We start from the raw sequence: 13,747 nt of genomic DNA, 5'->3' as shown, positions 1-13,747 counted from the left end.
CTGTGTGTGCAGGTGCTGTTTCTGCTGCGCTCCTTCCAGGCCGACTCACACAGACCCCTGCCAGCAGGAAGTGGCATCGGAGAGGCCCTCCGTCGGCGCATGTGGCTGGCTTCTAGGTAATCCTAGACACACGCATGCACACGTGTTGGAAACAACGCAGCGATAAGCATCCACTCCCCTCCTCCAGAAGAAAAAGCTCCTTGTTTGTCGTACATCCCCTGGCCGGCCGCGTCTGCTTCATGTCCTGCTGAGGTTTCTATTTCAAAGCGGCCGCCCGCTGACCCGACTGCAGACCTTTCCACCCGGCCGCCCCTCCACCAAAGAGCCTCTCACTGTGGGGCACGGTCGGCCCGACTGAGGTCAGGCCCAGGTCTCCGGGAGATAACACACTGCTAGCTTCACTTGATTACTCTGATGAGGCTTTATTAAGATGATGAGGTGAATTCCTGCTGCCCGGAGCGCGGCTAGGCGCTGGCCCGTTTGATCGGGTCTGAGGACATTGCAGGTCAAAGGAAAACCTCCCAGCTCGTCCAGAACACCACTAATTTGAGGAAGGCCGCCTTCCAGAAAGGATGGAATGCATTGTTGGTCTGGTCTGAGTCAGTGCTGGGCTCTGGACTCACACCGTCGCAGGCTTGGGTCAGGTTGGAGGTTCTTCTGTCTCCAGGATGAGAGACAGAATCATCCTGTGGTGACAAATCAAACATCTGAGTCGTTTGGACTTCTGGCTGGTGATTCGGCCCTCCGGACCGTTTACTTTGTGCATCGTTGTGAAACAGTAACTGGAACAGATGAAGGCTTTTCAGCTGCCAATATTAATACCGATACTGCCATGGTTTTAACCAGAACCGGGGTTAAAACCAGAACCAAACATTTGGAAGCAGCATTCAGCTTCTATGCACCACTAATCTGAAACAAACTTCTAGAAAACTGCAAAAGAGCTGAAACACTGAGTTTCTTTAAATCAGGGGCCTCAAACTCATTTAAGTTTTTTAAATTAAAAATCTGAATGTTCTTAAAGGGCCGGTTGCGCCAAAATGTATTGATAAAACCCACTAAACTGTTAAAATATTAATGAATTGATGTTTGTTTCAGCATTCAACTAGTGTTCCTTAAAATTAAATAATTACTGATCAATCCCCTGATTGTTTTGTGCTTTTTCAATCAAAATCATAGAATTTTACAGTAATGCATTTGGTCTAATGTGACTTTTCATTAATCGCCATATCGATCACGGACTGTAACTTCACATAAATAAACCTGAGGCAGCAGTCACTTAATCCCAGCGTTTTTTACCAATTTTGAGAGAGATTTCCACTAAATCAGAAAGAAAGGAGGGATTTGTGGATTTTGTGTGAATTTTGTGGCTTTATAAAAAACTGCAGGGACTTATTGATGTAATATTGAGTCTAGAGGGCCACATAAAAAGCTACGATGGGCCAGATTTGTTCCCCAAGCCTCGAGTTTGACACATGCAATCTACAGGCTAATCTCATTTCTTAATATTGGTGAAAAGGTTTGTGTTCCATTGGCAGAATATTTAACTCAAAATAAGACATTTTGTCCCTGTTGGAGTCTAAAGGGCCACATAAAAAGCTGAGGCGGGCCAGATTTGGCCCCTCAGCCTTAACTTTGACACCTCTGCTTTAAATCAGGACTAAACCAACTGCTTTCCTTTGACTCATAACAACTGGAACATTGACCAACATATTCGATGTTTCTTGATTTTGAAGATGCCACTTTCTTTCTCTACTGGTGTTTTATTGTATTTAATTTTTTTTATGGTGTAAAATACTTTGAACTGCCTTGTTGCTGAAATGTGTTTTACACATAAACTTGCTTCATTCATTAAAACAGGCGCTGCAGATCTCTCATATTTAAAACACACTGACCAGGTTTCAACCAACATGTTTTAATTTTTTTCTTTTTCCCCCCGCCAAGGGATATTTTGTGGGCTCTAGTGTCCCTTATTCGAAAGTAGGCTGACAGGAAAGGGGGAAGGCGAGGGGGGAAGACATGTGGCAAACGTTGGCCAGGTTCGGGAATCGAACCCGCGACGGCCGAGGACTGAAGGCCTCCAAATGTGGGTCGCGCTATCCCCTACGCCGCCACAGCACGCCCCCAACCAACATATTTTAATTAGCATTTAGAGCAGGGGTCTCAAACTCCAGGCCTCGAGGGCCGCAGTCCTGCAGTTTTTAGATGTGCCACAGGTACAAAACACTGGAATGAAATGGCTTAATTACCTCCACCTTGTGTATATCAGTTCTCCAGAGCCTTAATTATTCTATTCAGGTGCTGCAGCAGAGGCACATCTAAAAGTTGCAGGACTGCGGCCCTCGAGGCCTGGAGTTTGAGACCCCTGATTTAGAGGAATCGCATCAGAAAAGGCTGAAAAATTCAGAAAAGATCCTCAATTTTTCAAAAAGGTTTTTAGCTCTGGGTTAGTTTAGGCTTCTCTGAGAAAAGTGTCAATGTGAGGAAGAAGAGATGGAAACACATTTTCAATGTAAACTCACATAGCGAACCAGTTGGACTCAATTCAAACCAGTGGATGGAAAAGTGGATTTTTTTTTATTTATTTTTTTTTTTACAGTATTTTGAAAGTTTGCTCACAGTTTGGATAAAAATTGCGTGGAAACAAGATCATGCTGCACACTTTGTCACCGCAGCACCAGTGTTCTGCCCAAACATTTTTACAAGCTTTATCTTTATTGCTGATTGCCGGTACTTTAAAATAACTCAAAATTAATCTGACCTTCAGCATGAACTTCCTCCCAGAACCCATGCTGTCTGTTTTGTCTCGTGTTGTGTGAGTGAAGCTTGCAGACGGCGCTGCGGTGTGAACATCCGGGTGATGACATCATGACGTCAAGCTGACACACTGTATTCTTTGTAGCCGAGCGATCTGGTCTCATTCCTGAAGATCCGCTCTGAACTCGCCACACACAAATATTAACAATGAAAATATACATCATGACTTTAGGTCAGTTTTAAGTGGAACTCGATAAGGTTTTCCGTGAAGTGGTTATGTTGGGATTTAAAGGAAAAAAGATGGATTCAGTCCTGGATCAGCTTGGGGCAGTTCACAAGACACTCTAACTCTTTTGCCCTTCAGGTTTAAACTGAAATAAAAGTCCATCTTCGTCCCTTTCCGTCTCTTATCCTGAAATCTTTGGACCCAGTGACAACAGTAACTTTTTTGTCTGGGTCACTGCACTTAACCGTGACATAAAGATGATGTTCTAATTGGTTCAGTTTGTCAGCAATTTCCACTTCCTGTTGGTAATCACAGCAACATGCCGACCTGATCTGACTCTTCATTCGAAGTGTAGAAACAGACGCTGCTTTTCTGTGAAACATCATAAAATTCTAGAGTTCACCTTTTTTTAAGCAATGGAAAAGGAGAATAAATTACGTTTGTTGTTGCCAAATTGCTCTCCAAACCAAAGTGACTCTCCGTGGTCTCTTAACTTTTGAATGAATCCCATTTCCTGCGAAGATGTTAAATTTCACCAGAAACACTCGGGTCGGGTTACTGGCAGAGGTTTTTCAGATAAAGGTTACACCTCTACACCGACAGCCTCTCGTTTTGCCTTTGTTTCTGTTTTCATTAGGAGTTTTAAACTCGGCGTTCAGATTCAGATCCAGTCCATGTTGGGCTGCTGTTCTCTCCATTGATGTTGTAGTTATAATTTCACATGTTATTCACCAGTATGGTTTCTCTGTTCTGTTTCTCTCTCTTTCTGCGGGTGTAGAAACAAACTTTAGGGTGTTTTTGTTTTAATTTTGTCTTTCTTTCTCAGCTCTACTCTTCTCTCTTTTCCCTTTCTCCCTTTCTTTTCTGTCCCTGTGCCCACTACCTAAAACAATTTAGAATAAAATTTGATATAATTACATATGTACAGTATATACAAATTGAGCATTATAACAAAAGCTGTAATTCTCCACTTGTGAAGTAAATTTTTTGAGCCTCATTGTGGCATTCAGAGAACATTTCTGAGTACCAACCTGCTGGATAGGACACGTTAAAAAAATAGGAGTAGCTAGCTGAAATACTAATGTTAGCATGTCTTCATATATAACTCCTTAATAGGATTTTCTCACAGATAAAAACAATTACAGGAGAATTTGTTATAAACCTCCTTGTTTACTTTGAGCGTTGTAACATTTATCTACTGATGTTTCAGCTGCTCTCTGTGAGCTCTTTTAGTTGCACCTAACGCTGTTTGGGAATATCTCAGACTGAGAATTATTTTATTTTATATCTGAAGCCAGCAGAGAACGAGAAAAAGACGACACACACAGTCGGAAAGCTGCAGCCGCCCATAGAGTCGTGTTAAATCACAGTTTTGCAAGCTGTGCCTACAAAAACAGGCCATGATTGTTGGAGGTTGTACAATACGATCAACTAACTTTATGCAGACCTACATATAATCTAAACATTTATGCCTCCTCATTCGATCACCCATTGAAGACATTCTGTTCATTTAAGAAAAAGAAACAGTAATGATACATCACTTATAAATTATGTTATCCAACACAGCCACCAAAAACATTGGGAGACGGAGAGTCTCAACATTTAAAAGATTTATAGATGTACAGTGACCCAGTTCAGTAGTTGGCCATGAGATGCGAGCCTTTTTCAGAAGAAAACCTCCATCTGTGATCTTAATGGAAACCAGATGATCGAGGCTGGAGGCTGCATTATTATCTGTCTGAATCAGTAGTTGGGTCTGGAACACTCAGGCAGTCTTCTCCGTGATAAAAGAGATCCTTCATCCAAAACCGTTTGTGTTTTTCCTCCCAACACATTCAAAAGCGCATTCAGTCTCTCAATGCTGATTTTCATCTACTCTTTATTGGCAGATCAAATGCAGAGCTGTGTGTTTGTCTCATTTTCAGGCTGAATTCCTGTTTGGTGACCAGAGGAGCCTTTCTGGACGTGCTGATGTGTCTTTGTGGGCCAAAGACCAGCCTTCTGGAAGGTAAGTTGTGTTTTAGTAAAACACACAGATTGTCCACATTCAACTCATATTGGTTTTGCTCTGTCAGAATCTGTTGCATTGACTCAAGGAATTAAGATTGTGTATGATGCCTGGGTCTCAAAATTGTTGACTGATTTTCAAAGTGTGAGAGACAATAAAACATCTTGGGTGTAACAGGTTTGGTCGTGTTGTCGAGCCACGCGGCAAAGACAACAAACCAGAAGGAATGATTTCACTCACCAACCCTCAGATTTCAGATGGAAAATCTCGCAAAGCCTCTTGAGACTAAACGTGATTTCAGAGTAAACAAACATGGCAGACGAGGAAGAAACAATGGCAATAATATTTTGTCAAAGAAGCAAAAACATGAACATTACATCCTGCATTGGGCTAAGAATGCATGGTGGTCTGTAAATGTAAACAAAGACGTCTGCAATGTCCGCTGGACCTTCAGGTGCGCCACGGTGGGTGTTTTGATAACGTTTATTCTCAATTCTCCTCAGTGTAGCTTTCTGATTGGCTACACGCCACAACAGGCTGCACACATTACGATATCCCAGATATTAGATTGGAGTGGTCCCAATGTCCATCCCAGTAAACCAGATCATTCTTATCGCATGGCAGGAATTTCTCCTAAGATCGTCTTACAAGCTGTTTCCATAATCGGAGCGTCCGTAAGTTTGTCAGACGGAAAAATAAGGAAGAAAATCGTCATAAAAATCTTGCCATGTGAATTAGCAGTTTCTGAAATCCTCATACTTGTCTGTTAGACTCCAACAACCATGTCTCACCATGGCTACCGATGCATAAATACATCGAGATCCTTCACTGTGGCTGATTCGCCATTTCCTTTACATGTCTCTGATTTTCTTCTTCTGTTTTTTTTTTTACCCTCGCAATTGAGTGTATTTATTAAATAAAGTGTTTTGCAAAGACTGTAGAGTCAAAGAAAGAAAAGAAATCCCATTCTGCTCCTCTAAACAGAATATTTCAAGAGGATTTATTATGCAAAAAATGTACATTTTACACGTTTTTGTACTTCCATGTCTAGAAACAGCCCACAACGTTTTGTTTTTTTTGGGAATGGGAAAATGATCCGTTTCAAAAACTTCCAGAATGTAACAAATCAGCAGGCACTGCACCGTTACCTAGCAACCCTAGTCGAGCCCAGCCCTGTTACCTAGCAACCCAAGTTGAGTTTCAGAACATTTGGGCACCTGGTTCTACCCCTGAATGCCTGTATAAGGAATGCTGGGAAAGATAAGGGTTTAGTTATTGACTTACCTTTCAGAAGAGATGTTTGTATAATGTTCAAAGAAGGTTATGTAGTTGCACATCTGTTTGCAGCCATTGTAACGTGTGAGTGTAAACAGGTAATTTTTTGGATTTAAAGGTTTAAAATAGCTCGTTCTGAAAAGAGCTCAGAGTAGAGACTAAAATCTCATTATCTAAGAATGATTTTGTACAAAATGAACATGATTTGTATAGCCCATAGACCAATCCTCACCTGTTCAAGGAAGCATAAGATTTGGATTTAAGGTATTTTCCACTCTTTTAGGATTGACTGAGTGTTATTTCTGTTACTGAGCGGTACTTAACCTGATCATTTACGCTCTGTGATCCCTCCATTCACCCTGAATTTCACTCTAAATTTGCTGCTTCCTCCTTATTGAGAGCCAAAACCTTCCCAGAGAAACCCCACGTCTGCGCCTGTGTGTCCGGCTGTGTGCGTTCGCCAAACTCTGGGGGTCCCTGCTGCGAAGGAATGTGAAACCAAAGGCGAGCGTATCGTCTGACAGATGGCGGGTTTGGGCTTATGACCCAGTTTATGGAGGACTGGTGTACAGGTACGGCGGAGGGGAAGGAGGCTCGTGTTTTTTGGTCGGCCATGTGCCGAGCACATGTTCCGTCTTGACAGTCGAAGCAGAGAGGAATTCTGGAAATGAGGATGAAAACTCTTCCTGGCTCGTTTGGTTCTGCTCCTTACATAAGAGAGACCCAACAGGACCCGGCTTCCTCTGATGCCTCTATCCGGTTAAATATCCCAAAGCTGTTTTCAGAGGTTTCATCTGTTGTTATTTTTCTTTTTATACACATAAACTAAATTTATTTTCTTTAAGGATTCGCTGCTTTGTTTAGGATCATTTTTCCTTACTTTTGACAAACCTAAGTTTTCTAAACTTTGGACAGATTTTTGACTGTAGAAACAGTTTTCTTACTCTGCATTATATGGTATGTTTGTGTTTGTTTCATAACTTGATGACTTTATCTTCTGTTGCGTATGAATGAAAATATGTTTTATATCTTGTCTTTTTGAAAATGTTAGTCATTAGCATCTATATGTCTTTTCTGTAAACATTAGCATTTAGCTAGCACTCATGTCATATTTCAGTGTGTTTTTCTTGCTGATCTATTGGTAGCTTTAGCATCTAAAGAAGGGAATTCGGAGGTTCCTTCCCACTGGCCGTGTTCAGTCGATTTAGTCAAACTCTGGTTTATTTGGGGAGATGTGAAAATGTGATTTAACTCTGATGTGGACCAAAAATGTGAACTCTGGTCTGCCTACAAACTGATGTAAACTGGTGCTGTTTGAATGATTATGTGAATGCAAAGTGGACCAGGGAAAGTGGACTAAAGTGCAGGGCATTCTGGGTAAATGCAACCAAAACAAACGCGTGAGTCCAGCGCTAGCAGGAAAAATGACTCGTGGCCTTTTACCAAAGACAAAAGAGAAATGCTCCAACCACTAAAATCTGACGTCACTCCTTTTTTTTTACATTATGTGAAGAAAGAAGTTGTACTGATTTCTTCAGAAGTTTTATGTTGTTTCCTCCTATAGTTCTTGGTGCAGCGCCCCCACAGGCGAGGAGGGAACAGGTTTTTCCAATGGTTTGGTCCATTTGACCCAGTGTGTTGTAGAAAATACCCAAAATGTATCAAATGTGGCAATTTTGGTTCCCAGTCAAACAAGTGTGGCGACATCCTTAAAGGTTTTGCCCTGAAAATGTTGGAAATTATTGTTCAAAGAACATTTCATCGCAAAATAAAAAAACAATAAAATTACGGACAATGCTCCACGTCTTCTTCATGAGTCTGTCATACAAAATTCTTCAGTCAGAGGCTTCTTCTGTGCCTCTGTAATACAGACTGCTACAGGAGATCCTTCCTTCTGACAGCCATCATTATCTGCATCAACTTTTTGAAAAATCTTGAACAATATGAGTTTCAGCACCATTTAATTTCCCTTTTTGCTGACTGAGGTCTGCAGAGTAGGTTTTCTGTGAGCATTGCACGTCTGATCCTGGGGTGAATTTTCTGGAACATCTACTTCTGGAAAGATTGTAAACTGTCTTTCCAATATTTTACATTTGTAAGTAATGTATCTCTCTAGATTAATGGAGTTAAAGTTGTTTAGAGACTGATTGCTATATTCCTTCTTTAAACGTAAAATGAATATTTGGTTGGAAACAACTAAGTTTTAAGGTTTGTGCAGATACTTGCAGTTTTCGTTTCTTTTTATTGCACAGTTTTCACAATATCAGGCATAACAACCCAAGTACTCCAGTAACTGCAGTAGAGATGTTGTATTAACTGTATTTTAGTTTGAAAAACAATCTGGAACTAATTATAAAATATTAAAACTGCAGATAAATTCCATCAGTCTGTAAGAACAGCCGGTTTAAAGAGATAAAGGTGAACTTGACAGAAGCGAGTCCTTAAATCTAAATTACCAGCAGCGGAGTGGGATTTAATATGTAAAAGACGGATTGTTCCAGAGACTGGGAGCAGCTGGGGAAGTTCATATAAAAGCAGCAGGATCTTAGGAGTGCCTGGCACCGAGGTCGGAGAGGTGAACAATCCTCTTTTTCAATATGACTTCTTTTTATTCCCCCGCTAACTGGCTCCTTGTGTTAAAGTAGGAACTTTGCATTTAACAGCCAGTTCCTCTGGAGTCTGAACACAGGTCTGTGCGCCGCTCTTTGATCCACGCAGACTCATTTAAAGAAATAAAAAATAAAATCCCCTGCCGTCTATTGCTTCATCTCTACCTCTGCCAATCTATCCTTTCTTTGCTTTCCAGACCCACCAGTAAAATAAGCTGAAAGGTTTGCTTTGAGGGGGAAAGAGAGGAGGAATTGGGGCAAGAAAAAAACAAAAATGCATATAAAACCTCGAGCAAGTTGGCGGAAATTTATCGTTCCAAAACCGTGTCAATAAATGAAAAGTGCTTCGTTGTAGAGTCTTCTGTTGGTGCTAAATTGTTGCAACTATTCTAAAAGCAAATAACAGTCAGAGTGTAAAGCAGTGCCAGCCATGTCCTGGATTAAAGATGCCATTAGTTTCCACATTTAACATATAATAGGCTTCCAGAATCAATTACCCCACGGTGCTTTTCCATCTGCTTTAGGTAACAACACTCTGAATGAAACCCTAAGACCTTTTCCCGTCACTGTGAGTGTGCAACATGTGAGTTTTATCCAAACAGGCCTGGAGGAAAAGCATTTTAAAAAAGTATCCAAAGACAGCTTTCAACTTCGCTTTTCCATAATTAGTCTTCCAGTAACATTGGAGCGTACGATTGATGTTCCTTCCTGACAGCTTGGTAAGCCATCTAGATCCAAATGTGGATGCTTGCACCCATTTCAAATTAAGATGTACTTCTTCTTTCAAGAGGGATTACGCTCAAACCGCTGGAATCCAGCGTCAAGATGGATGAACGTATTCCCGAAGTCTGCAGGTTGCACCCTGTTGGAGCAGCGTTTACGTCTGTAGTGATAATTAACAACCAACAAGTCTGGCTCAAATGAAAATATATGGAATCCAGTTTGGTCCTGTTTCAATTAAAACCAGTCCAATTCTTTCAAATACAATCATACAGTCAGAGGCAGATCCAGTTACGTACTGTTCTGTGCAACTTTAAGATGCAGTTGGCAAAAATCTATCCACTAGTTTTGTCATTTTGAGCCACAACAGGAAGGGAACAAACTTTATTTTAACAAAAAGAAACCTCCAGGAGAACCGAACAGAATCTTTTCTGTGGAGAAAAATAAAAACAGACTGTGTTAATGAAGTTTTTCTCTAACAAGGATACGTTTAGTATTTAACTGTTTCTTTGGAAAATGAAGAACACAATTATAATCATTGGCTGTATCCAGCTAAACGCAGCGACACTGAGCCAGTCATTCTTTATATACTAAAAAATATATGAAGAATGAGCGAAATTGGTAACAACAGCTGTATTTCCATTAACTATAAAATTTCCCAATTTTAAATCACAAAAACAAAGTTGCTCAATGGAAACACAACAAAAAAAATTCTGTTTTTGATAAAGTTTTTGCGTTAGGATGAAGTGGTTTTTCATTCGTATCAGAACCCTTTTTTTGCATCATGAGTCACATGATCAACAACCGGATGTTACTACTGGCAGAAACGTCGAAGAAGACGACAGGAACTGGTAGGAGGAGGATGTTTTCTTATTATTTTTCACCAGAGCCCTCACAGCATCACACAGTTCATAAAACGTTGTGTGTCATATAAACGTATGATTCAACAAATGGCCGACTACAATTTTCACAAATCGCCGCATACGTAGCCGCTCTTCTCGCTCCAACGCCTGAATAAGACGCCAGCTTCTCTGATTGGCTGAATTATGAAGATAATCTCATGTAACTGTTTACATCAGCCGCTGCCATAGTTTTTAATGACTTATTGCGAGAACAAGCTTATTCATGTGCGGTTTTAATTAGATGTTTTATTTAACGGAAACACTCCAATTACAAAATTGTGTGTGTTTTTCCCATATTAGCAGAATATCCACAAACATTTGCTCACATTTGTAATGGAAATGCAGATTCTGAAGCCAGAAGTACTTTCTATGAAGAAGTGAAACTAAGAGCACGTAATGGTAGCAATAACTCAAGTAATACATAAATAGATACTAGCAGGGGAAAGTGAGATGGTGAGAAAATGTGTCATTATAAAGTTTTTCAGCAGGACACTGTAAAACTCTGGTTTTATAGGAGATTTAGCACTTTCCCATTTGTCTAGTTCCTGCTCACAGACATGTAGATGTGTGCTCGGCGTGTCTGGGATTTGTTTTTCACAGTTTGGGTGATGACGACGGAAGCTGATGGGAAATCCAGCTGCTTGGTTGCGTGTGAGAAGTTCAACCTCAACACAGCAAAGTGTCCCAGCTTTTTGCCGCTTGTCGGCAGCGCTAATAAAGACGTAGCACACTTATTAGGGTTTGTGGTGCTGCCTATTTTCCCTTTGCTTTCCTCACTAATACCTTCATCATATTCATCTCTGAGTTGAGTAACAAGCTGCTTCAGAGTGACAGGAACCTTTTTGAACAGTTTGCAGGTGAAACTGGGTTCATTTTTCTTCTTCTGTCCATCCAAGCAGATGATGACGTCTTCTCTGGAGATCACCAAAGACCTTAACTTTATTTAAACCAGATGTTGGGGTTACATTTAGTTTAAATATTTGACCTCTGCCTCAGTGGACCATCAAAGATGACCCACAGTTTCTTTTCTGCTTCTGAAAAACGGTCCTTCATGGGAAATAGTTTCCTTTCCTTGCTGTCGGATTTGTGCATTTGTAGTTTTTCTTTGCTGCCAGAGTCGGAACAGAACGGAGAAGTTCAGGGTTTGAGTTTCATGCTGTAAACCAGATGCACAGGGGAAATCAACATAACCACAGTCTGTTATTAACGGCTGGCTTGGCTGTGTTCTCCGTTTTCATCAGTCTTTTTGTGATTAGGTTCAACAAAAAAGTGGGGGCGAACAGTTTGGGTGTTCCTCCTCCAGGGAAAAGTGTTAAATTGCAGTTTCTCCATAAACGTTTTTGTGCTTTTTGCAGAGCTAAAAGGAAAAAATAAACTTCCCAAAAACCATGTTTCACTTGAGATGTTGCAATTATCTGTTCTGATCCTGTTTGAACCTGCTGTAACAATCCGCCGTGCATTCTTAACCCGATGCAGGATGTAAAGCATTTCGTCCATTCAAATCTGTTCACGTTTTTGCTTCTTTGACACCTAAATGTGTGAGTTCAAAGGTCACTTCATTAAATACATGTGCAGTTTTAAGATATCCCAGTGGGATCAGGAAGGGGCTCTGGTGCCTATGTGTCAATGGGCTGGGTCACCCTGGACGGGTCACCAGTCAACACCGAGACAAATAGGACAAACAACCATTCACACACACACACACACACACACCTAAGGAGAATTTACAGAGACCAGTTAACCTGACAGTCATGGTTTTGGACTGTGGGAAGAAGAACCCACCATGCACAGGGAGAACATGCAAACTCCGTGCTGAAAGACCCCGGGCCGGGAATCGAACCCAGGACCTTCTTGCTGCAAGGCAACAGCTCTACCAACTGCGCCACTGTGCAGCCTCAGCTGTATAATAACAGTTTGAATACAAAGAATTTAACTCACTGCGACCCGTCCAGGTTGACCCGTCAGGCTAACAACTAGCATGACAGGCCGAACTCTCATTGGATTAGCCACTCTGCTGTCCATTAGCACTGTTAGACTTGCGTTAGCATTAGCGAGGCTAGCATGCCTGGGCTGGGAATTTTTTGCCATCAACTTTAACATTCAATATGGCGTCTCGCCTTGCGTCAGCAATACTAGGCGTTGGTAGAAGTAGTTTATTTTACAAGACACGTTACATGTAGCGCCTGCAACTCCAAGCTGAACAAATGAAAAGTTGTGTTTGCATGTGGATAAAGCTTCAGACGGCGTTCGTAAGAGGTTCTATGGACAATGGCTGCCTGGGCGCCGCCATATTGGAATCCCTACTGTTAACTGGAACGCTGTTGAGTCAAGTGTGAAGCCAAGACACTTTCATTTTCTGCTTTGGTAATTTTTAAATATTACATAATTGATAATTTGATAAGTTACTCGGTACTTGAGTAGATTTTTTACCAAATACTTTTTTACTCTTACTTGAGTAATGTTTAGATTACGTTTTACTGTACTTGACTACAAAGATGTTGAATTAGTGCTACTTTTATGTGAGTAAAATTTTTTGGGTACTTTGCTCACCTCCAGTAGTAACTAGTTACATTTACTCTATTACTTTTACTAGAGTAACTCTCCTGAAAAAAAGTACTTTTAGGAGTATTTTAACTGCATTTTACTTTTCACTTTTACTTGAGTAATTTTATCATGAAGTATTTCTACTCTTACTTGAGTAAAGTTTCTGGATTTTCTACCCACTGAATGAAAAATAAACAAGTTTTAACCAAAAATCCACCAGACACAGAAACACACCTGCAGTTTCTGTTAACGTTTAATTCTTCTTCTTATTGAAAGAAACTGATTTAGGAAAAAAAATATTTTGCCTGATTTTGTTCATTTTGGTTACTTTTATGAATTATTGTGATTTAACTTCCAGTTAACTTTCTATTTTGGTCCGTCTGATGTCATTTTGAAACTTTAAATGATAATTCGATCATTATTGAGTAGACAATACTTTACTCTTGTTGTTTTGTTTTACTTTGCCCACCGCTGTCAAAAATTTATTTAACATACAATCTTAGCACCAGAAAGGTATGTCTCTCTCTAAACTACCAGGTAACACATTATTAAAATCATAAAACCACTTTTATCGCTTAATAAAGTTAAACCTTGTAGCATTTTACTTAACAGACCCTCTCTGCTGTGCGTGTGTCTCTTTTTAGCGGTGTGTTTAAAGTATAATACTGAGTAATTCCCTATTGTCTGCCTTCATCACCTTTAACAGCTT

General features: G+C 40.5%; 1 protein-coding gene across 4 annotated transcripts in view; it reads left to right on the top strand.

Annotated features, from left to right (window-relative positions):
* The window catches only part of thada (THADA armadillo repeat containing), a 110,323-nt gene that overhangs the window by 73,088 nt on the left and 23,488 nt on the right, over positions 1-13,747 (top strand). For all 4 annotated transcript variants that reach the window (XM_044135842.1, XM_044135840.1, XM_044135841.1 and 1 more), the window contains exons 30-31: positions 13-116; positions 4,906-4,988. In XM_044135842.1, the coding sequence (XP_043991777.1) occupies positions 13-116; positions 4,906-4,988 (187 nt within the window). The remainder of the gene's footprint in view (positions 1-12; positions 117-4,905; positions 4,989-13,747) is intronic.

Source organism: Gambusia affinis, linkage group LG13 (assembly GCF_019740435.1).
Source record: "Gambusia affinis linkage group LG13, SWU_Gaff_1.0, whole genome shotgun sequence".
In the NCBI taxonomy this organism is placed as follows: domain Eukaryota; kingdom Metazoa; phylum Chordata; class Actinopteri; order Cyprinodontiformes; family Poeciliidae; genus Gambusia; species Gambusia affinis.
The sequence above is the reverse complement of the archived record's forward strand: the minus strand, read 5'-3'. Positions and strand labels throughout refer to the sequence as shown.